General features: G+C 39.5%; 3 protein-coding genes across 6 annotated transcripts; 2 read left to right on the forward strand and 1 right to left on the reverse strand.

Annotated features, from left to right (window-relative positions):
• The first annotated feature begins 256 nt into the window (after window positions 1-256).
• zgc:158260 (uncharacterized protein LOC571389 homolog) lies at window positions 257-6,231 on the forward strand. Of its 2 annotated transcripts, XM_067615928.1 has the most exons (5): window positions 257-386; window positions 3,017-3,151; window positions 3,775-4,123; window positions 4,231-4,351; window positions 4,456-6,231. In XM_067615928.1, the coding sequence occupies exons 2-5, from the start codon at window positions 3,024-3,026 to the stop codon at window positions 4,488-4,490; spliced, it is 633 nt and encodes a 210-aa protein (XP_067472029.1). In that variant the 5' UTR covers window positions 257-386; window positions 3,017-3,023; the 3' UTR covers window positions 4,491-6,231. The 2 variants fall into 2 exon arrangements, with proteins under 2 accessions (XP_067472029.1, XP_067472038.1); XM_067615937.1 differs by lacking the exon at window positions 3,017-3,151.
• On the reverse strand, window positions 5,753-17,261 carry LOC137201023 (coiled-coil domain-containing protein 158-like). Of its 3 annotated transcripts, none has more exons than XM_067615846.1 (23): window positions 16,808-17,261; window positions 16,620-16,677; window positions 16,162-16,310; window positions 15,823-15,962; window positions 15,606-15,715; window positions 15,206-15,527; window positions 15,045-15,097; window positions 13,582-13,692; window positions 13,331-13,412; window positions 12,857-12,976; window positions 11,922-12,119; window positions 11,567-11,803; window positions 11,282-11,450; window positions 10,602-10,754; window positions 10,054-10,166; window positions 9,303-9,461; window positions 8,591-8,683; window positions 8,285-8,407; window positions 7,744-7,907; window positions 7,367-7,429; window positions 7,089-7,153; window positions 6,365-6,512; window positions 5,753-5,848 (listed from the first exon to the last, which is right to left on the reverse strand). In XM_067615846.1, exons 1-22 carry the CDS (start codon window positions 16,938-16,940, stop codon window positions 6,406-6,408), a joined length of 2,922 nt encoding a protein of 973 aa, XP_067471947.1. In that variant the 5' UTR covers window positions 16,941-17,261; the 3' UTR covers window positions 5,753-5,848; window positions 6,365-6,405. The 3 variants fall into 3 exon arrangements, with proteins under 3 accessions (XP_067471947.1, XP_067471956.1, XP_067471940.1); XM_067615855.1 differs by having other exon boundaries at window positions 15,904-15,995; XM_067615839.1 differs by having other exon boundaries at window positions 15,823-15,995; window positions 16,808-17,260.
• Window positions 17,262-17,355: 94 nt separating this feature from the next.
• LOC137201060 (cyclin-G2-like) lies at window positions 17,356-22,452 on the forward strand. The gene is made up of 8 exons (XM_067615918.1): window positions 17,356-17,527; window positions 18,087-18,210; window positions 18,319-18,456; window positions 18,639-18,889; window positions 19,028-19,106; window positions 19,199-19,297; window positions 20,034-20,236; window positions 21,548-22,452. The coding sequence occupies exons 2-8, from the start codon at window positions 18,088-18,090 to the stop codon at window positions 21,657-21,659; spliced, it is 1,005 nt and encodes a 334-aa protein (XP_067472019.1). The 5' UTR covers window positions 17,356-17,527; window position 18,087; the 3' UTR covers window positions 21,660-22,452.
• Window positions 22,453-22,712: the final 260 nt, after the last annotated feature.

A 22,712-nucleotide genomic window follows, 5' to 3' on the forward strand; every position in this document is an offset into this window, starting at 1 on the left:
GTCCCCCGCCGTTACCATGGTTACCGTGCAACAAACTACTTGCCTTGAAGGCAAATGTTTTTGTCGTAGGATGGCGAAGTCATGACCCGCCCTACTCTGCCTCTGATTTGGCTAATACTCGTTACCTTCCTTAGTTCGGTTGGTTAGGTTTAGACATGAGGAATGAGATTGGTTAGGGTTAGGGTAAGAATATCAGGGTCAGCCAATCAGAGGCAGAGTAGGGCGGGTCATAACTTCGCCGTCCTAGGGAAAAAAATATCGCTGCCTGGGACAAGTTAAAGAAAAATTTATGCTAGTTAGCTCTTACTTGAACTCATTAAGTTACTAATTGCTTCTTACTGATGAGAAGCAATGGAGACAAAAAGCACACGGCCAATCTTCCCTTGGTGAGTGGCAAAGTCTTTCTTTTGGGGGTAAATATAAAGTGAAGTCTTTATTTTGGCTAAATTAATGATTAGCAGTCGTTTCCTTGGTGAATACCAGTGGTGGTCTAAAGTATTTATAACACCTAACGTTACTTTATTAAAAGTAGAAACACAATGTAAAAATATTCCATTAGTCCTGTATTGAGTAAGTAAAAGTATTATCAGCAAAATGGAGCTACTTAAAGGTATCATAAGTAAAAGTAGCCTCCTCATATGCAGTGTTTTATTATTAATATTAGTATTTCATTTATAGCAATGCCTTAATGTGTAAGCCTTCATTTTTAGCTAATTTTAACTACTTTTCATACTTTTGGGTAGTTTCATCTAACGTTATAACATTGCATCAGATTTTATAAGATGATTATGTTTTATAGGCTATGTAAAATCTTAATCTGCAAAGTCACAAGGAGTAACTACAGCTGTCGGATAAATATTTTCCCTCTGAAATGTAGTGAAGGAGCAGTATTAAGTTAAGTACAAGTACTTCAAAATTGTATTTAATTATGGCTACATAGATAAATGTGCTGTCTACCACTGTGATACACTGCCTACCATACCAGCTATAATAAAGACACTTTTTACATGAGCTATATATGAAAATGTTATGGAAAATTACTTTAATCCTTTATAGCCGCTCTGTCTGTGTCCGATCACCTGATCTAACCAGCACGAGAATGGAAAGATGGAGTGACATCAAGGAAGGAATGAAATGCTTGGAATTCAGGATGGGAGGAAACGGAAAGTCAGGAATAGATAAAACAAACATATTCCCCTTAATGACTGCAGTCATTTACAGATAACTATCCAAAATAGTCACCGAGCTGCTTCATTTAGACTTTCATGTGTATGTCAAAGAGCAGCAGGCGGGTGTATTTCTGTTTCTGTTGAGGAGAAGTGATGCAGCTGGACTCCCTCTGTTATGGTTAAGAAAACAAAAAAAATGACAAACAACACTAACACACCTCAGGACAAGAGAAATGTTGTAAAAATAAAAATAAATCTGACACAGAACTGTGGAATCACCAGCAAAAATTGAGAATCTGAAATAGGAGTGGGAGATATTAATAAAATCTTCTATAACAGTGTATGTAATCTTATATCATGATACTGACTTTCTGGAAAGTAAATTAAGAAACTTTATCGTTAAAATAAGAAGATAGGATTTTCTGTTTTTGCTAATCCATCAGTTTAAATACAAAACAAATCAAGTTACTTCATATTGCTGCAGTAATTGTATCAGATATTGATATAAAACAATCCTGTTAATTCATTTGTAACATTGCTCACAATGGCTTAACACACCCAGAGATGTTAAAGGGATAGATACCTCGCTATAAATGACACAGTTTATACTATGCAGAGTATTTACATAGTACTGTATTCTATGTTATTTAGACTACATATTGTCAGATTGCCCAACCTTAACCTTTACATACCGGTCATATTCAGATCCTTTACACTATCGCCTCATAATTAGTCTCTAGACCAAATTTCTGAACCACAAAACTATTTTTCATTCATTATTAGTCATTAATAAACAGGTGATTAATCCTTAATGAAGCTTTTGGAGAGTAGAGAGAATATATTCTTCAGGTTTTACGCTATTTGTTTATGTAGAATAAACATTCACAATCACATCATATTATAGTCTCGTGTTACCTGAAAAAGTAACATCCTGGTTTTTCAATGAAATATATTGACTTTGAAGAATGCAGCAAAACTTTTTTTGAATAAATACGAGACAAATTTAACCTGGAACACTCTCTATGTACAAAAATGTATATGGGCTGCACAAAATAAAATAAAAAATTGAAATATTTCCATTTTTGTTTATTCTAGGTCACTTTAGGAAAAGGCATAAAAATTCAGACTAAAAAAAAAAGTTTGTTTTGTGGTGTTTTTACTGCTCTCAAGTGAAAAAATTAGTCAAATTTGACCTGAACAGTGTGTAAGCTGACTCCCAAATATTCTGTGAAAAGCTGATATTAATGGCTAAAAAAAACCAACCTCCAATTCCTTTCTCCTCTGGCCAGTGTAGACCTACAACTAATACTATCATTGTGAAGCCTATAACATGTTTTGACAGTGTCAGGAGGTGTTAAGACAATTTTATGGTTCATTTTTGAAGGTGCAGTTTGTAATCCTGCTTTCATTATCCAGATGTTCCTATTACAGTATTTTGTCTATCCATGATATCTTAAATCTTGCGGTCTTGAGTAGAACTACCAGAAAACACAGTCTTTCATTGCAAATCATAAGGTGGAAACTGGGGAAAAGGAAGTTACAAAGGGCTACTTTAGGGCTACCTTGGGTAGAAACAGTGACACTTGACCTGAATTCAAACTGCTCGTTGATGCTGCAGAATATGACACTGTTATGAACTACACTACTCTTGCAAAAACTGTGAAAGTATAGAAAGAACATTCATCTATCTATCCATCTATCTGATCTCAGCAGAATAAACTCATTTGTGAAACAAGACACCGACTTTATGTGAAACAACATGAAAAGACGACACATCAAAGAAGTCTGAATTATTCTCAGGCCCTTGATGGAGAATATAAATCGTCTTATCATCTCCTTTTCGTCAGATACACGATGCAGAGAAGGATCTTCAGCAAGTACAGGCTGAGCGTCCAACTGGCAAAAGATAAAGGCAGATATAAAAAGACAACTCAGAGAGCAACGCTTTGTGGTCGAGGAGGCAGCGAGGTTGAAACAGAAATGTACTTCCTGTTCAAATACGAAGCTCAAATACAGTAAAGTTCTGCTCATCCTAGAAGTGAAATAGAGTCTATTTTTTTCCATTTTGAACATTTTAAAATCTTCTGAGTTGAAGGAAAAACGGCTGCTTTTGTGGTCAGATAATGTATATCTGCTACTATAAAAGAATCACATGAAATTAATTATGTGATTCGTTAATTGAATCTACTTTTGATAGTTTGAGTTTCTTGATTTACACACTCAAACTGTGTTTCAGTTGCTCTTTCTTTGTGGTTGTACATAACTTTTTTTTTTAAATCTTATGATAAACTAATAATTTTGAGACACAGTGTGACTAATAAAAACAAAAACATTATTTCTACAGAGAGATGCTCAGAAGTGACTGTACAGTGACCTTATTACAGCGTCTGCGTTAGTATCCCTGAGGCGAGGCTCTATTTCTACTGCTCTCATACTGCTGTTTACTTGAAAACTACCCTTGTTCATCATTATCTTTAACTTGTATTCTTATTATTTTACACTTTTGGTTCAACTCATATGCAAAAAGTGGTTTGTCAACTCTGACAAGTAAAATGAAGTGAATTATTTGATTGTATTACTTAAGCTCTTCTTTGTAAATTCTCAGGTACAAGGAGAGGTTGCAGAACAAGTATCGTAAAGTTCCGACCAACAAGCTGACCTCGGTCAACAGTCGCTGGTGTTTTGTTAACATGAGGAGCCTCGATGGGTTAAATGAAAGCCCTCCGAACCTATCCGGCACCCAGAGAGGCGTCTCACCAGTTATCTTCAACGGCACTCCAAACCACAACTCCAATCAAATGCCTCAAAAGCGCATCTCTAAAACGCACGCTTGCTTCTCAAAGCAGATGATTCGTAAGCAAATCCGCAGAGAGTATGTGGCCGGTTTGGAGGAGAAACTCACTCAGCATCCTTTAACCCTGTACCCACATTACAAGGACCACATGTCCCCAGAGGTGGGTGGGGACACCAGAATAGATGAGTGAATGAGGCCTTGAACGAAGCAGAATAAGTTCATCTTGTGTTGACAACATATTTTCATGGTCTGTTTTTATTTCCCCAGTTATTTAATAAGCTGGCAACTGTTCTAGACCCAGACGTGTGCGTAATCAGCTCCTCTGCACTTCCTGCACCTGCATTAGGACAAGTGGAGGAGGAGGAAGGAGGAAACTACACAGAGCCAAGTAGGCAGTGGTGGACAGAGCAAAACAAAAAAGTCCTGCCAGTATTATGCATAGCTTGGTACAAATAACAAATTAATTATCCAAACCCTTTTTTCCATCAGCAGTACCTGACAGCAAACAAAGCAGAATGAGGACATGAAGTCTCTGTTTTTCCGGACTTCACACAACAACCAATGTAATGTTAAAATGATCATACGAGCGACTTTTGTTTGACTCCTAAAGGACAAAGAGACTAATACTGAATCCACCCTCCTGGGACATTTTGACAGCAGGCTTCAAGACTCTTCGTCAACAACTTTCGCGATTCAAGACGAGAACGCACACAGTTTCTCACGTCAAGCTACAAACAGGCAGCACGGTGATGTTTTAAAAGCAAAATTAAGTACAAAAAGAGCATGTAAGTCAAAACAGTGTTGACCCTCTACTCAAAAATATGTCTTTCATCGTGGATGTTTGAGCTTCACTGTGCAGAATGATGTACGTACAGTTTGACACTAGAAGGCTGTTATCACATTTATCTGCTGGAAGAAGAATGTTTCTCTGAGCTCACCTTAGATATGATTTTAAGACGTGTACCGACAAGCGTGATCTGTGACATCACAACTAGTTTAGAGCCAATCATGGTCCAGAATGCAGCTTACGCAAGTGTGATATGGAAACGTGAAGCCTCCAACACACATATACTGAGAAAGGACTTTACAGTGAAGTAGGGGACATCTTGTGTCTGGCAGTTAAACTTCTGAAATGAAATACAGTATATTTACATGTTCATAGACTCTGGATCTTAAATGAGATCGAAGGAGTAGGGTTTTTTTTGTTTGTGGTTTGTCAAACTGCACATTCATCATTCTGCACAGTGAAGCTCAAACATCCAACGGAAGTAACAATAAGCAAATCATATTTTTAAGAGGAGGGAAACTGAGGACTAAACCATCTGCCGCAAAATCTCAAGACAATTCATGTCCCTTTAACATCCATTCAACGTTCTGTATGAAACAGTTGGTTTGTTGACGAGATGAGGAGCTGAAACAGATGTATGGAACCTAAGCTGTCAGGAGATGATATGTAATCTACAATGGACCAAGAGCGTCAAAGGTAAAAGACTATACAGAGAGAGGACCAGTGTCTTGTTTCAGTGGAACGCACAGCATCTGAATACAGGAAATGCAAAAACGTGGAAAAGAGAAGTTATATCTTATTGTGGTTTCTGAGTTATCTCTTCTGAGAAGGAAAAAGAAACTCAGAACACAAAAGATGCTTCATCATTGTGAACTATTTCTATCCATTTGTATCACTTGTTATACTGTGAATACTGAAGTAAATGTAGGATAAACATCAATTATATAGAATATACTTAATTGGCAACATTGCTCCTTTGAAATAAGTGCTTGAAGACTTTCATTAAAAAAAAAGAACTTTATTTACACAATAAATCACTGAAATATATTTGGTTTTATGAAACCTTCCTTTGGCATCCAACTTCATCTGGTGAGCTTGCTGCAAGACAAACAAAATGACAAAATTAATTCTGAGGTATGAGATTACATAGATTATGATCCATACATAGATTATGATCAATACATAGATTATGATCAATGACATTCACACAATTTCAGTTAAGTCTGGGAACTGCTGAATGAACAAAGAGGGACTTAAGTTCGTTCATTACATCATCTGAACATCTGAGACTCGTCCTGTGACATTTCTTGCAGGTATGATAAAATTGATATGTCTGTTTGAAGTTTTTGACTTTTGTGTAGATGTTGCCAAGTTTTATCTCAAAGTTCAGTCTGACTCTGTTATCTCAGCTTCTGGAGGAGCAACTGAACTGATCCTGTATCATGAAAAAATAAAAAATAAAACAAATGACTCAGTCGAGGCGGTGGAAGCGAGAGGACTTTCATAGCTTTTATTCCCACCACAACGTAATGTCGCAGTTTTATTTAAATAAGTGTGTTCAAACACGATGTATCACACTGTGTTCGTAGTGATATGACAAACAAAACAACTTACTGGTAGAGGAGCCAGCCTCAGGACTGTGTGTTGTGTCATTGTTATCTGTTTGGGTCAGAGGTCAGGAGAGAGTGCACAGGAGACCTGCGGCCCTGTGAGTGCAGCTTTGGGGAGGAAGTGTACTTCGCTGGACTTAATATTAGATGACCTAGAAAAGCCATAATGTCGATGTTAGAGAATAAAATAGTGATACATGCGAAAATCCTTTCATTTAACTTGGTCGATCTTATGTAACGCTGCAACAAAGTATTTTCATTATCAGTGAATCTGCAGACAATTTTCTAAATTAAACGATTAATCATTTGTTTCATGAAATATCAGAAAATAATGAAAAACACCCCTCACAGTCCAAGGTGACATCTTCAAATTGCCTGTTTTGCCCGACCAATAAGTCAAATCTCAAAGAAAATTAATTATTAAATACTTAAAACTGGGAAAAGCAGGAAATCCTCACATTTGAGAAGCTGGAAACACATAATTATTGCCAGTTCTGCTTAAAAAAATAAATGATTAATCTATCAAAATAGTTGCTGATTACTTTTCTGTCAATTGACTAATAAATTAATCAACTAATTGTTATGTTGTATGGCAGATGAACACCATTTTTATGAAAGGAGTAACAAGAAATTGAAATATACAATATATATATATACACCGAATGGAAAAAAAGGGAACTCTTCGTTGGATTGCATGAAAATGACAGAAACTAGTGATGAAGACTCACTCTCACTGAAGGAGTTGTTTATCGTTTTCCCGTTCAGCTCAGCTGTCTTCAGGAAATGCGGCTCACTGTACACAGCGTACGCACAAACACACACACACACACACGCATTACAACACATTACACAGCCTGTAGCACTTAGCGGCGCCTTGCATGTTGCATGAGCGGTAAATAGGTCACATGGGTCGATGGTGTGACCGTCTCGTAGCTTCAAGACAAATCATGCTCAGGGCCTTCAAACAAAAACAAGAGCTGGTTGTGCTGGGACGCTCCCCTCCTACCTGCCGCAGGTCTTCCTTCTGAATCTGGTGCCAGCTTTTCCTTCTTCGGGCTCGTCAGTGCTGCTGTAGTAACGGGAATATCAAAACATACAGTGAGACGTCACAGAAGAACATATCACATTGCAACATAGATTAAACTGTACAAGTTCAACAGCTTGTTTATTCTTTTCAGAGTACAGTACAGTACAGTACAAGTAATGAATCACAGTGTGGTCAGTGAAACCACTCGTGTATGGAGATCCCCCCCCTCCCCTTCCCTCAAATGACTTCCTGCTCACTTAGTAGCATCACATGATTTTCAGATGTGACCTTGTGACCTGAGCTAGCCTAAGGACGAAGCTAATCCTTCCAGCGTGTGGGAATGGAGCCAGACGTACAATGCGTTTCTGTGCACTCTCTCCGGTGCGGACCTCCTCCTGTGGAAGCTGCTGCCAGCGGCGCTGTTATCGGTGTGTGGTCTGTGGTTCTCCGAAATCACTCCACGCAGCTCTTTGACGAGAGACCTGAGCTCGCGGGTGGGGCTCTCCTGCTGCTCCTTTGACTTCAGCAGCCAAAAAGGAGGACAGAGGAGACGGAGACAATGTCAAAACACCGCTGTAGTGATGTCAATACCATAAATAAGAGAAACCAGAGAATATCTCACACAAACCGTTTCTGTGAGAATCAGCAAATCTTTTATAATGATAAAACTCACATAAACTTGTATTAGCAGTGTGACACTAAATAAAATAAAACAAACAAGCCATATTTCACTGTCTGGTTTCTCTCTGTGCCGCAGGAATGTAACGCCATGTATGTTTTTTATTTAAAGGCCTAGCAGATGTGCTGAGCTTGTGTCTGCGCAGCCAAATAAACAATGATTCACACATGCACTTGATGGGCCGGAGTCATGGGAGATAGGCGAGATATAGGGAGTACCTTCATCTGGGTGTTGGAGACGTGCTGGGAGGAGGGTGGAGCAGTGAGTGCAGAAGGGGTCGCAGAGTCCAGGACAGGTGGAGTTAGATTCAGAGCAGTGCGCAAATTTTGACCTTGGAGCTCCTACAGCAAAGATAAAATGGGTTATATCTCAAGATATCTCATGAAAGTCATACATAGAGTCTAATTAGATCAAGATGTTACTATCACACATGCGGAACGGAGAGAAAACAGTTACATATACACTATATACTGTACATAGATTTAAAAAAAAAGACTTTGCTATTTGTATGTGATAAGCTTTACCTTCAAGTCCAGGGCATGTTTGAGTTTCAGACGGAAAAACTCTTGCTCCTGCAGCTGGATAAAATCCTGACAGTCTGTAAAGCTCTCTGACATCTTTGGTAAGATACAGAGCATATGAAACAATAACACAGTGATAGAGACAAACAGAGTAGAAACAGAACAGAAAAACACTGATATGGTTCTTTTTTTATCTGAATTTATAAACTCAAACTTTGTTCCAGGGGGAGATAACAATGATAGCGAAACTCGTAATAAGTTATTATAAGTTATTCAGATATTGCTCATATGTCTGTTACCCTTTTGTGACCTTTTCTAACCATGTACTGTTTGGTGCAAATTACGCCTTCATTAGTCATCTGACAGGAGAGAAGTAACACCAAATGATAGTGGAGAATGATACAGAATAAAGATCCCTGGCTGGACTTGAACTGCAGACATTGCGGTTCATGGTCGGCACTTAAACCTCTAGGTTACCCCAACCGTATGTTTTTGAAAATTGAATTTTGAAATTGAATTTTAGTATAAATTCTGATTCTTCGTTGTTGAAAAAAAAATTCATGGATTTTTTTCTAAGTATTGGTGTGTGCCGTTTTGAATTCTTGGAAAACTGTATGTATGTCAGTCTGTCACCGTCTTATCCAGGCTTCTCTAAAAGCCAGATTTCATTTGGTGGTGACAAAAATGACTAACATTTAGTGTAAATAAGGGGCACCTTGTGAAGGATTGACTCCAGCTTGCTGATCCTGTCCCTCAACTGTTTATCTTTGGAGTGAAGGGCCTCCAACTCATTAGCAAGTTGTCTTTTCTCCTCCCTGACGAAGGCAAGCTCCTGGAACTGACGCTGGTTCTCCTGGTTCTGGTGGTGCTTCTCCTGGATGGGGAGAACACAGAAATGGAGAAAATGGTGAAACAATACCAGCATCTGAAATATATTTGTTTTTTGTGGGACTGAGAAATGTTGTCTCGGTAGAACAAATGGGAATTTTCCAAGCAAAAGCACTACAGACGTTAAAAGAACTTAACGATTTAATATAGCTACTCTGCTTTGGAAGCACTCAAATATGGTTACTGCTTCATTTCTACCTGAGTAAGAGCCTGTTGTAAAAGATACAAGGTTAGCAGTTTTTCTTTTGTGACTGATCTGAGACATCAGGATCTCCATGAGGTGAATGTCTAACTTAATTTATCTTGTCTGCTGTTCAGGCATTCAGGGAAAACCAACACAATAAAGTTTCTGATGTAACAGTCCATTTTGCTGACTGATAGTTGCAGGGGAGCAAATGCACATAATTTCATCCAAACAAAAATGAAGGAATATAAATAAAATTACTAAAAAAAGTAACTTAAGAAACATGTCACTGCATAAACTGTTGACAACAAAAAAATCTAACAATAAACTCGTCTGGAGAAAAGTTAAGTAAAGTAAAGACTCTACACAAACAGCGGTACATCGAGCTTTTCACCTGATACAGCTTCTCCATAGTCTCCTCCAGATGTTGGATTCTGCCATGCAGAGAGTCAACCTGCTCTCTTCTGGCAGTGATCTCTTTCTGCATGCCCATGGCCACTTGAAGGCCTGACTTGGAGACAAACACGTGAGAGAGAAACACAGACAGACAAAAAGAAGGCAGTGAGGTTATCAAGTGAGAAAGAACATCATGAACATAATATATATATATAAGAATATGAATCACAGGGCTTTGATCCTGGACAGTCTTTGTACACATCAAAGTTGTGTGTTAATGGTTACACGTGTCAAATTATATCTCTCAGTCTGGGATACAGCAGGAGGAGGACATTGATTAATTTCTTTGAAATTTACTGATAAGTTTTGTTCTAAGGAGTGTCGACATTCACAGATTTCATTAAGATCCAAAATAATTCACTGTTATCTGTACACTTGATCAGAGTGGATGTAAAACGAAGAGATTTCATCCAAACGGGACAGATGTTTCTCTGTACATGAGATCTTTTAATTAAGTCTCCGTTTAAATTATGACTTGGATCTAACCGTGTCCATCAGTTCCTTCCAGGGTCCTCAGGGTGCTCCTGACCTGGTCCAGATCTGCCTGGGCGTTCCTCAGCTGACTCTGAAGCCTCAGCACCACACCCTCGTGCTCCTCGTTCTTACAGCTGTGGAGCCTCTGCAACTCCTTGTGCTCCTCTGAAAACGCGCCCGCAAAAACACATGCATTATATCCGCAGAGAGAGACACACACACACACGTTAACACATAAGCAAACACGCGCATCAATAGAAGGGCTTGGTTGACAATATAAACATACCAAACATGGTTCTTTGCTTTCTTAACACAGCAGGACAAGAAGATCATTTGATTTAGCAAAAAAACGTGACAGCTGGACTTTTTCTAGAAACAGCACTGTGGTGATCTATAATTCCTAGAGATTGGAAGGACTAGTTTTAGTCGTCCGCTGTTCGAAGGTAGCAAAAGTCCTACAGGCCGTAGTGGTTGCTTAACTTCACATCATACAAAATGGTGAAAATTCACAGTCAGAATATTATATTTTTAGTGGTAAGTATTAAATTATGCAGGATTTTGTCCCTTCCCAGCACAAGGCTACCAGCTGTCTTCTAAGAACAGTTGCGTTTGGTTTTATAACTAAAGTTTGCATCATATGATGGATATGAGCCTCTAGTGTGGTGATGAACATTCAGTGAAGCTCAACTCACTAGTGAGGGTGAGTAACTGCACACGCTGCACCTCCAGCCGGGTGCTGAGCTGCTGTTTCTCCAGCGTCTCCTCCTGAACGCGCTGAGTCTGCTCCGTCACGGAGGCCTGTAGCTGGCGCCTGTCGTGCTCTGCAGCTGCCAGGTCTGACTTGTGTTGGTCTAACTCAGCCTGATGAGGAGGAAAGAAGAAAGACAGAGGTTAGCGATGGTGTAAAGCGCTACACCGGGTATAGAAAAAGTTTACTTCTGGGGTTTGATATGTCATCAAATTGTCTTGCTGCTAACCCTGAGCTGCTGAATCTCCAGTTTGTGCTGGTTGAGCTGGTTGCTGAGGAGGCTGTTCTCCTGGTGAAGGCTGTCGATGGTGCGGCCGTGTTGCGCTGTCGTCTGGGTACTGTTCTCCATCTGCAACCTGAGAAATTCTATCATCTTGTCTCTTTCACTCAGTTTCAGCCTCAGTGTCTCTCTTTCTGTATGCAGGATCTGGCACTGGCTCTGAGCGTCTTCCAACCTGGCAAGGTGCTGAAAAAAAAAAAAATTAAACTTGAATTCAATGAGCAATCAAAAACAGGCATGTAGTTATCAGATCAAGGTACTGATGATGATAGTAAGGATAACACACACTGTAAAGGTGTGTTACCTGTTTGGCTTCTTGCTGCCTGCGCTGGAGTTCCTCCTCCTGGGATTTCCTCCCCTGCTGGGCCCTCTGCTCAAGCAGGGCCAGGAGGCGGCTTTTCTCCTCCTCAGCTCTGTGAAGCTGCTCCCTGGCCACCTGCAGCTGTCCTCTCAGGGCCTTCACCTCCTCCCGGAGCTCACACTGCTGCTGCTCACCGCACCTCTGGGAGATAAAGCACAGTGGCACAGTCGGCTGGCTGTATTTAAATGGGCAAGAAATCATCTTTTAGCAGTGTGAAGGAATATAATCTTAATGACGAGAGAGAAACCGGTTTGACATTTCACCTCTTGTTATTCTTGCATGGCTGACGGACCAAGCATTCTTTAAACAAACTCTACTGAACATTGACGCTTGGTTCTGCACGCCCACGTGGATGTAGAGATGATGAAGTTTGAGCAGTGAAATGGTAGAAATGCCACCAACATGAACAGATACATTGGACTTTAGTGCAAGGGTATGAACAGCTTGTTTTTTTTTTTACTGAAGTATGAATTGTGTGATAAAAATATAACTAAAACTGTCTTTTTCATTGACTTTTCTCTCAAAATTTCTGTCAGCTAAAATAAGTCACAAAATCGCTGCACCATGACACCGGTGCCTCCACCAGCAGTAAATGTATGTTGCACTAGGACAGGAAGTGTGGTTTCAGTCAGTGAAACCCGCCCCCGAACCTGAGCCTCCGTCTGAGCCTGGCAATCCTCTTTGACTGTGTCTTAAGCTCTTTCACCAGCAGATTACACACCTCCAGCTTGTTATGCAGCTCCAACATAATAAGGCTGCATTTAACTTTAGTATCGCTCAAATTACATCATGGGAAATAAACCTGACACTGCAGTTTCCACTTTAAACAGCGTCCTTTAATGTTATGAAAAATGAATCTTGGGAATCAGTTGCAGCACCTTAAGATGGCCGAGCTGGGACTGAAGCTCCTCGGTCTGTTGTATCGATCGTTCTTTTTCTCTCTGGACGTTCACCAGCTGCGACTGAGCCTGAAGGAGCCGCTGCTCCAGACGACTAACCTACAACGTCAAAAGTCGCATTTACAAACCAAAAAACAAGTTTTAATTGCCGTTCTGAATTTGAAAAACTCTCCCTTTTTCATGACTAGATAGGAGTTTCTAACTCTGTTGCTACTCTAGATTCAATAAATTAAAACATTGTTGGATTTTACCACCAGCCAAATCCTGAAAATGCGCCGCAGGTTGTAACTGTTATGTTTGTGTAATCTTTAAGCCAATTTTGCAAACAACTAGACATGATTTAGATGTTTGACTGTGTTCTGTACATCTAGTGGAGTGTATAAAATGTGTCTATTATGAACATTTAACAGCTCCAGTGACTCATTGCTCATAATATTTTACATACTTCCTTACCATATCTTTATGGCTGGAGAGAGTTGACTCCAGCGCACTGACCTGACGCTGGTGCAATGATGCCTGTCCCTCTGCAAGTTTCCTGGGAATAAGAATGAATGTTTAAAAACTTACTATGATTTATGACACACAAATTCATGTCTGATCACTACAGTAACAGGACTTATAGTGTGATTAAATGCGCACAACGACCGCTGATTAATAAACTCGACCAAATAGATTCATATTTGTAAATCTATGTGAACACTTACCTCAGCAGCTCCAGTTTGACACTTAAGCTGACGCCGCTGTCTTTGGATAAACTCAGTTTTTCGGTCAACATCGCCATCTCCTGGCCAAGACTCACAATCAGCTGTTCCATTCTAAGACAGTGATGTGTAGAGTTTAGAGGGCAGGTTCACAATTTTTCAAGTTGATCTTAAAACAGCAGTCAGGAGCACAAATTAACATTAAAATTGTTTTTTTTCTTGCCATAATCATTCCTCCAGTTCATACTGACCATTAGAAGTTCCCTTTATAATGCACTTACAATGTAAGTGATGGGGGACAAAATCCATAGTCGTCCTCCTGTGCTAAAATGTATTTAAGTTTATCTGAAGCTAATATGAAGCTTCAGTCGTCCAAATGAGTCAAATCAAGCAGATATCTTTCAACATTACAGTCTTTTTAGTGCCAAGTTCCTCTTTTTGTTGCTATACTTCCACCGCAGCTCAACAGGAAACACAAAGAGGGAATTTGATGCTAAAAAGACTGTAAATGTGGCAGATATCCACTTGATATAACTCAGACTTCTGAAGCCTCATATAAGCTTCAGATAAAACTTTTAAATGCATTTTTGCACAAAGTGACTGTGGAAACACTGTGGATTTTGGCCCCCGTCACTTACACTGAAAGCACATTTGAATGGGATCTTTTAACAGCCAGTATGAACAGGAGGAATGATTACAGCGAGGAAAACCTCTTTCAGTGTTCAAATAGACACCTGACTGTTGACAAGAACTTAAATTGTCTGTGAGTGCTCTTGCATTTACACTCACCAGCCACTTCATTAGGAACACCTGTGCAATCTAATACAACAGCTCTGCCATAAATTCTACTGTTATGACGCTTTCAGTTTTGTTGACATTGTCAGAAAGGTGATAATTCTACTTTATGTTTATTATTGAGATCGTAGTGGGTGGTGGTGGTGGTGGTGGTGTACTGGAGTGCATCACATTGAATGGTGTTCCTAATATTTTGCTCCATTAACATACATGAGGGAAGCAAAATATTAGGAACACTTTTCAATAATTGCACTCCAGTACAGAATCACCACCACTCACTACAACTTCAACAATAAATATTAAGTAGAATTATCACCTTTCTGACAATGTCATCAAAAACTGAAAATGTATAAGTTTCGTAAAAGTAGAATTTATGGCGGAGTTGTTGTATTAGATTGCACAAGTGTTCCTAATGAAGTGGCCAGTGAGTGTATATCTGCCTCTAACAGTGAGATGACTCACTGATCAGGAAACACTCAATGACTTAGGGCTAACATGTGAAACTCTGTGATACTCTATTTTACACTTTCACATCCTTATTTAAACTATGAACTTAACCACTGGTTCAGAGGTGGCAACACGTGCTAAAAAAGCATGCATAAAACTGCATTACAAGAATAGAAATAAAAATAATTCAAAAATGTTGATATTAACATCTTTTTCTGATTTACCTTTCTTTTTGCTTATTTACTCCATTGCATTCACTCCTCAGTTGTTCTATTGACTGACATAAAACAGATGAAAAAAAAGAAATCAGATGAAAGCTTAAGAGGAGAAGCTTCTCAATCTAAACTACACTGAACATGATCTTTAACTGACTTCTATTACTTACCAAAACAATATTCTCCTGTAGCTCGTCTGTCTCTTCATAATGATCCTCAGTTACATTCACAGGCAGGGGTCGCTGTCTTGGGATAGTGGCGGCTTCAGGACTGGTGATGGATTTGTGTCCACACTGTTTCTCATGGGATAACAGTGTATTGTACAAATCCTTTACATTCCGTTCCAGTGTCTCTACTTTCCTGTTAAGTGCCAACGCCTCATCCTCTGTTTCCTGCCGCTTCTGGTCCCCAGACCTTTTGATGTTTTGGATCTCCTCCAACATGCACAGCATCTTTTCCATCTGATCAACGTGTTTCCTCGAATCCTTCATTCTACATAAAAAAAGATCTGTGGGTCAAAGTGATTTTAAACACTTTCATACTCAAGTAAAATTTTATCAGCGTGTTCACCTGAGGTCAGACAGGACATCCTTCTCCATCTGGACTTTCTGCAGCTTGGTCTGCAGGTTCATGATGGCCTCGTTTAAACTGAATGTCTGTTGTTCATGTTGTTCACCAGTCTGTGTTTCAGAAGGTAAAATAATACACACATCAGAACACATCACTGCTTCAGTCATTTAGAAAGCATCAAACTATTATGATTCATGACTAAAATAAAACTTTGAACCTCGCTGAGCTGCAAATTAGACATCTGTTGAAGGCTGTCATCTAATACATTTTCCAACACCTCCTTTCCATGAACGCTGACCTCCTGGTTTAAACTATCCAGACCACAAACCAGAGGTTGAGTCACTGCCTGCTGGTGGGCTGAAAGAATAGATGAATCCCCAAGTGAGTCGTCTGCAAAACAAGCAAGTTTAAAATATACATGTTGAGGTTGTCGGTGTTAAGGGGCTGGTGAAACATGCTTTCATGCAACATGTACACAGGCTGGACTTCTGCTCTTTTTTCATCTGTCTGGCTGCTGCACATAAGCAAAATGTTGGATGAGGCTGTTTGCACTCACCGACATTAAACCCGTGGTTGTGGCCGCTGTGTTCAGGTGTGCTGCTGATGCCATAAGTGCAGCCAAACCTCTCCAAGGCAACTTTGGTGGCATTTTCCACCTCCTCCTGAAGTCTCTGGGTTTCCTTGGTGCGCCTATCAAGTTCCTCACTGGCAAGAAATAAAGGATTAACTTACTGATTAAATTTTACGACAGCCATCAATTTGTTTTTGTTGTATTTTTTGTTGTATGTTTTAATGTGGAAATTCATTTCATGGTTTAGTTTTTTTTAAGATTCTAGTATCTATTTTATGTTAAATGTTTTGTGTCTGTCTTTTAACATCTTAGGGACACTTTGGCAATGAGTGTTCTCACTTTAATGTGGTATTTATTAGATTACTGTGTTTCCTCGATCCATTAATAAATCATTTAGCAAAATGAAATGAAGTGATAGCGGTCTAAAACAGCTGCTAGGGTACCTCAACTCATCCAGCGTCAGACTGTTGAATCTCAGCGGAGGACAGGTGTCACAGGTCTCTGTAGAGTAAGTTCAACAAATGACTTGTAAACTGAACAATTCAATAACATTACGTTAACGAAAAACAGGCACTTGGTAATCTAACTAACGTGCTGACAGAGAATTTCCTCAACTTTAACTTTCGCTCACCTGTTGTTGCTGCTGCTTGCAGGTTCATATGATGCGACGATAATTCTGTGTTTTCCAAATGTAAAACGTTAGCGCCATTGTTGCCGGAAAGCCCGATACTCTGAGGATCAGAGGGCTGAAACCTCGATGTCATTTCTGTTCACATTACTAGAAAAGGCATTTTATATAACTATTTACTATTTAGCTACATAAAATGACCGCTGCTCGAGACTAAGGCCACCAACTAACAAGCTATCGTTTAAGTTTCATCACCATGGGAACAGCATCCCTGGCTAACATAGCTACCGTTAGACCGCCGATAATTAGATGAATTTGTGCGCTAATCGTTAGTTAACATTGTCTGGCTAGCTACATTAGCCGGTATATATGGTTAAGTAGTTACTTGGTATGATTACATTAAAATTATAGTAAAAGAAACGTTGGCGCCGACCGTTTTAAACAATCCGTCAACATCCGCTTTTTTCCTTCAGTTTACTATGACGCAACCACGCAACGCAAAGGCGTTTCCAGCGGTGCATGATGGTCATTGTAGTTAACAAGCAGATGAGCAGTTGTTTGTTTATTCGGAGCGGACACTCCTTTGAGCAAGGGTCAAGGTTCTTGTGTTTTTAAACATTTACCGCCCAACCTTGGAATCAAAATGGAAACATGAATAACTGGGAAGCGTAATTAAGCTGCAGCCTTAATATTATCCTGCACTTCCGCGGCTTTTGGGGCAAGGTAAGACGGCGGTTTCTTGATTTTCATTGGGAAGCTAGCGGATGTAACCAGCTAACATTGGCGTTATTTGTTTTCGTGGCGTTTATGAACGTTGTTGTGTCCCTGAACTTGATATGAAGACAGTTTGATAGTAAATTAAAACGTCTAAGTCGAGCGAAATGTTTTATGTTATACTCGGTATAATTATTTAGGTGACCTAGTTTCTGTTGGCCAGTAGACATTTAGATTAAAGTCAACTACTTCCAACCCAAACTAATGCCAACGTCAACGTTAACGCTCATTTTGTCTGTGTTTATGTTGCCTTAACATGTTGTTGCTTGCACATCATCCCAATTAATCGGTGTATAGCACGGTATAAGACACATAAGACAAAGTATTTTTAAGTTTTTTTGGGGGGGGGGGGGGGGGGGGGTTCCTATGATATTTGACACCCAGTAGGTGTGGTCAACAAGACAACATTTACTTGCTCTCTTGTCTTCACTCACTTGACTGCACGGAAACATCTGTTGATTCTCACTTGGACCACAATGCTGAACAAGTGAAATATGTTGTTTTCCAGGATGAGGGATCTTCAAGGCGTTGACAGCTTGCTCTTGAAAGAGTTGAAGTCATGCTGTGCCAAAGAGTACAACTTTCTTCCAAGGGAAACTGGCCTGAAACTGATGGAGTCTGCTTCCACAGAGGTAACCCACTGACCCACTTCTCTATTTTTGGCTGTCTGTGCAGGCATGAATTTTTTATGTTGGCAATTTCAGTGATGTCTGTCTAATATATTATGGTGCATTTTTCAGAATCACAGTGGCGTGTCGGCGAAATGCAGAGACACCAGAGTGGAAGAACTGTGGGGTCTGACCAGTTTCTTTGGCTACAGCACCCAGACTTTTGTGCAAGCTGTCAATTTGCTTGACAGATTCCTCGCCATTATGAAGGTATGAGTTCAATAAAGCATTCAAGCATAAAATGTTGTTACGAGTGATAATATAACTCAATTAGTTTGTTTTTATCATTAGGTTCTTCCCACCAGTAGACAAAAAACGTGACAACAACGACCTTGTTTGACCTTGAATCACGGGATGTTGACTCACTTATCACTGTTGTGTTACTGTCGCAGGTGCAGCCAAAACATTTGCCCTGTATTGGAGTCTGCTGTCTCCACATTGCTGCCAAAATGGTTGAGGAAGAGAGCAATATCTCAACCACCCATGAACTCATTCGCATCAGCCAAAGCAAGTTCACTGTGTCAGACCTCTGTCGTATGGAGAAGATCATCTCAGAGAAGCTCAGCGTGGAGCCCAAAGTAGTGACGGCCTTAACTTTTCTACAGCTCTACTATTCGGCCTTCACATCCCTGTCTGCTGGAAGGTAAGCGTTTAATTGTCTGTTATTTTCTTTTATTGTTATATGCTGAAGCATTACTCCAGTTTGCATGGAGTTGGTCAAATAGATTCTGCTTTATGAGGTTTGTACTGGCGGATCACAGGATTCCCTCTATATTTTAAGGGAGGAGATCCCAAGCATTGGGAGACTGGAAGCCCAGCTAAAAGCCTGCTTATGCCGGCTTGTTTTCTCTAAAGCAAAAGTAAGGATTGTTCTCAGGTGACAATTTCACAGCATAGCAGCACTGAATTTGAGTCCCAAGTCTCATAAATCTTCTGTTTTTCTCCTCTGCAGCCATCAGTGCTGGCACTGTCCCTCATTGCTCAGGAGTTCGAAGCCCTTCAGTCCATCACCTCGTTGAAGATTGTCCAGCAATTCCAAAGATATCTTAAGGTATAAAAAGAGAAGTTTATTGTATGTCTGCAACTAAGGAATATTTTCATTATCGATTAATCTACTGATTATTATTTCTGATTAATTGTTTGGTCTACAAAATGACAACACATAGTTAAAATTGCCCATCACAAGTTCCCACAGTCCATGGGGGTTGACATATGTCTTGTTTTGAACTACCAGTGGTCCAAAGATATACAGCTTACTATCATAAAATATTAACTTGACCTTGTGAATTTGGGCTTAAAAATTGATTGATTATCAAAATTGTAGCTGAATAATTTTTCTATCAACCGATTAATCAACTAACAATTGCAGCTCTAATATAATGCTTCCATTAAATTCTTCATAGAGTCTAGTGTTAAATTCTCAATAAATAACGTTGATTTCTCTATGTTGCTCTGGACTTTCATGTCCACTTTCTTTCATAACTCACTGTTTTGTGTCACTATTTGAGCACCACACTATGTTTAAAGATAAGAGTGGTATATGTAGCAGCATATACACTCTTTATACGCTGAGGTTTTGTTTCTTTACTCCTCCAATTCCAGCTTTTCTTACATTTCTTTGCTAGTTATAATACACATGTTGAAACTGCACATTGTGGCATGACAGCATCCCTGCATGACGTCTAGATGTGGAAAAAAAACATCACTTGACTTGTTGTTGACAGCATATTTTTGAGACTATTTCTGTCTGCAGCCTCTCAGATGTTTTCTATTTGACTTCTTCACAGATTAGTGACAGCGCGCTGCACCACTGGAAGGAACTTGTGGCAAAGTGCATGACCGAGTACCGCTCAAGCGAATGTAACAAACCTGACAACAAAAAGCTTGTTTGGATCGTGTCCAGGAGAACAGCTCAGAATCTTCAGGCCAGTCATTTCAGTGTACCTGGCCTGCCAACTATTCCCGAAGGGAGCTGGGATGAGAGTGAGAGGTTAATAATCCACTTTCATTTCCTTAATTTACCTGCTTGCTGCTTCTCTTGACTGAAAACAAGATGCTGTGATGCTGAGATAATGGCAAAATGGTCCTTTTTGAATGTCAGTGCACTGGTTTTAAATTAGATCTGTAATCAATACAATGTCTGGCGTCTGTTGGCAACGACAATCTTGCAAACCTTAGTCATTCTGCTACCATTCAGCTGATGGCTGGTGTTAATATATCCCACTGACCTTGTCATTGCCTTAGTACAGAGTTTCCCAACTGGGGGTCAAGACTACTTTGTCAGTTATCTACGTAGCTGTTAAACCTGACAGTTAGTACGTGTAAACACACAACTAATCTCTATGTAAGAAGTAGTTTGTGGGAACTGGGAACCACTGCCTTAGTTGAAATCACCATGAACTCCTCAAAGGATAGGTTCACAATTTTTTCAAGTGTGTCTTAAAACAACAGTCAGGTGTCCATATGAACATTGAAACAGGTTTTCCTCACTTTTTTATCATTCCTCCTGTTCATTCTGGCTTTTAAAAGATCAGCTTCAAATGTGCTTTCAGTGTAAGTGAAGGTCAAATCTAGTCATTTTGTGCCAAAAATACATTTATAAGTTTATCTGAAGCTTATATAAGGCTTCAGCAGTCTGAGTTAGTGATATAAAGTGGATATCTGCCACATTTAGCATCTTTTTAGCATCAAATTCCCTCTGTGTGTTTCCTCAGGCAGTGTTTCCCTGTTGAGCTGCAGTGGACGTATAGTAACAAAAAGAGGGACTTTGGCACTAAAAAGACTGTAATGTTGAAAGATATCTACCTGATTTGACTCATTTGGACGGCTGCAGCTTCATATTAGCTTCAGATAAACTTAAATACATTTTTGCACAGAAAGAGGCTTTTGGATTTTGTCCCTCATCACTTATATTGTAAGTGCATTATGAAGGGATCTTCTAATGGTCAGTATGAACTGGAGGAATGATTTCCTGTTTCTGCATGAAACACAAAGTCAGCAGTGGAAAACCTGTTTCAATGTTTATCTGGGGTCCTGACTGTTGTTTTAAGATAGACTAAAAAGAATTGTGAACCTGTCCTTTATTGAACCAGGATGCAATGTGGCCACACATGTTTTTTCTAAAAGTTCTTTACTCTGCCTGAAAAACACACCTCCCCCTGTTCTTACCAATTATCCATCCACATTAATCCAGTGAACGTCATCACAGATTGACAGTATTCGTGTAGTCCAACAGTAGCATAGTCATACATGATTACATGAGGTTGGATTTTGATGATTAATGGCCCCTCTTCTCTCGTAGTGAGGACTCGTGTGAGGACATGAGCTGTGGAGAAGACAGCCCATGCGGCTCACCAGGCAGTGACGGCGAAGGAGCCTTCTTCCCCTCGGCCTATCTCAACCGCAGAAAGTGACGCTTCCTCATCGTGCATTAACGACAGATGTGTGATTGTCCTTCTGAATTGTAACTAACTTTAAGGTGGTCAACATGTTTCAGCGCAAACCTCTATGTTTCACTCGCCACGTGTACGTAGGTGAGCCAAGTGACGGGATTTGATCATTAAGTGCCTGTGTTCGGTTTACTGTCTGTGTCTTTTTATTGTTACAAAACATATCGGAATAATGCAAAACGGAAAATTGCTAAATCTCGGCAGCTTGATGGCAATACATCAGAATGTCTTCTTTTCCAAGACTTTGTGTTTGTTTGTGTCCCAAGTTTTGACACATTCCAGGAAAAATAGCGACGCTCAAGGGAGAACTTACAGATGTCAGTCATGAGGTACACTTACTGTTGAACACCAGCTAACATACTAGCACATTCTCAATCTTTTTTTTTTTTTTTTAAACCTGTTTTTATACTCAATACCACACATAAATACAGTATTCTGCAAATGTTTATGTACGTACACGATTCTAATGTGACATATAAAACCTTGTAGTGTGAAAAGCAGACTGTATATGCATGGAAACATTGAAATGTGATTATGAGCGGTTGTTGTTTACTATGTTTACCAAGATAAGCTTACTGTAAAAAAAAAAACAAAATGTTTAAAAAAATGTACATAATGTGTAAAAAACAAAAAGAAGAAAAAACTCTATGTTTTGTGACTGCGACATAATGTGTGTTGTATCTGGATATAATATCACAAATGAAATGTGTTGGAAGGGTCAGAAATAATCCTTCCAAATAAAAAAAAGTACTTTTTATCCTGTTTGTTTTACTCAATTCACTTGTGTCATGAGTTAAATCTTTAGTGTTGGTGAACTGAGGCATCGCATCTTTATTTTAGAAACTTTTTTAATACTAAAGCTGAGTCGAGCTGCAACAATTAGTCGATTAATCGGGTAGTTGACAGCTCAAATTAATCACCGACTATTTTGATGATCGTTTTGAGTCGTTTTTTAAGAAGAAAATTTTCTGATTCCAGCTTCTCAGATGTGAATATTTTCTTTCTTTAGTCTTCTGT

The sequence above is a fragment of the Thunnus thynnus genome, chromosome 2 (assembly GCF_963924715.1).
Source record: "Thunnus thynnus chromosome 2, fThuThy2.1, whole genome shotgun sequence".
Lineage (NCBI taxonomy): Eukaryota > Metazoa > Chordata > Actinopteri > Scombriformes > Scombridae > Thunnus > Thunnus thynnus.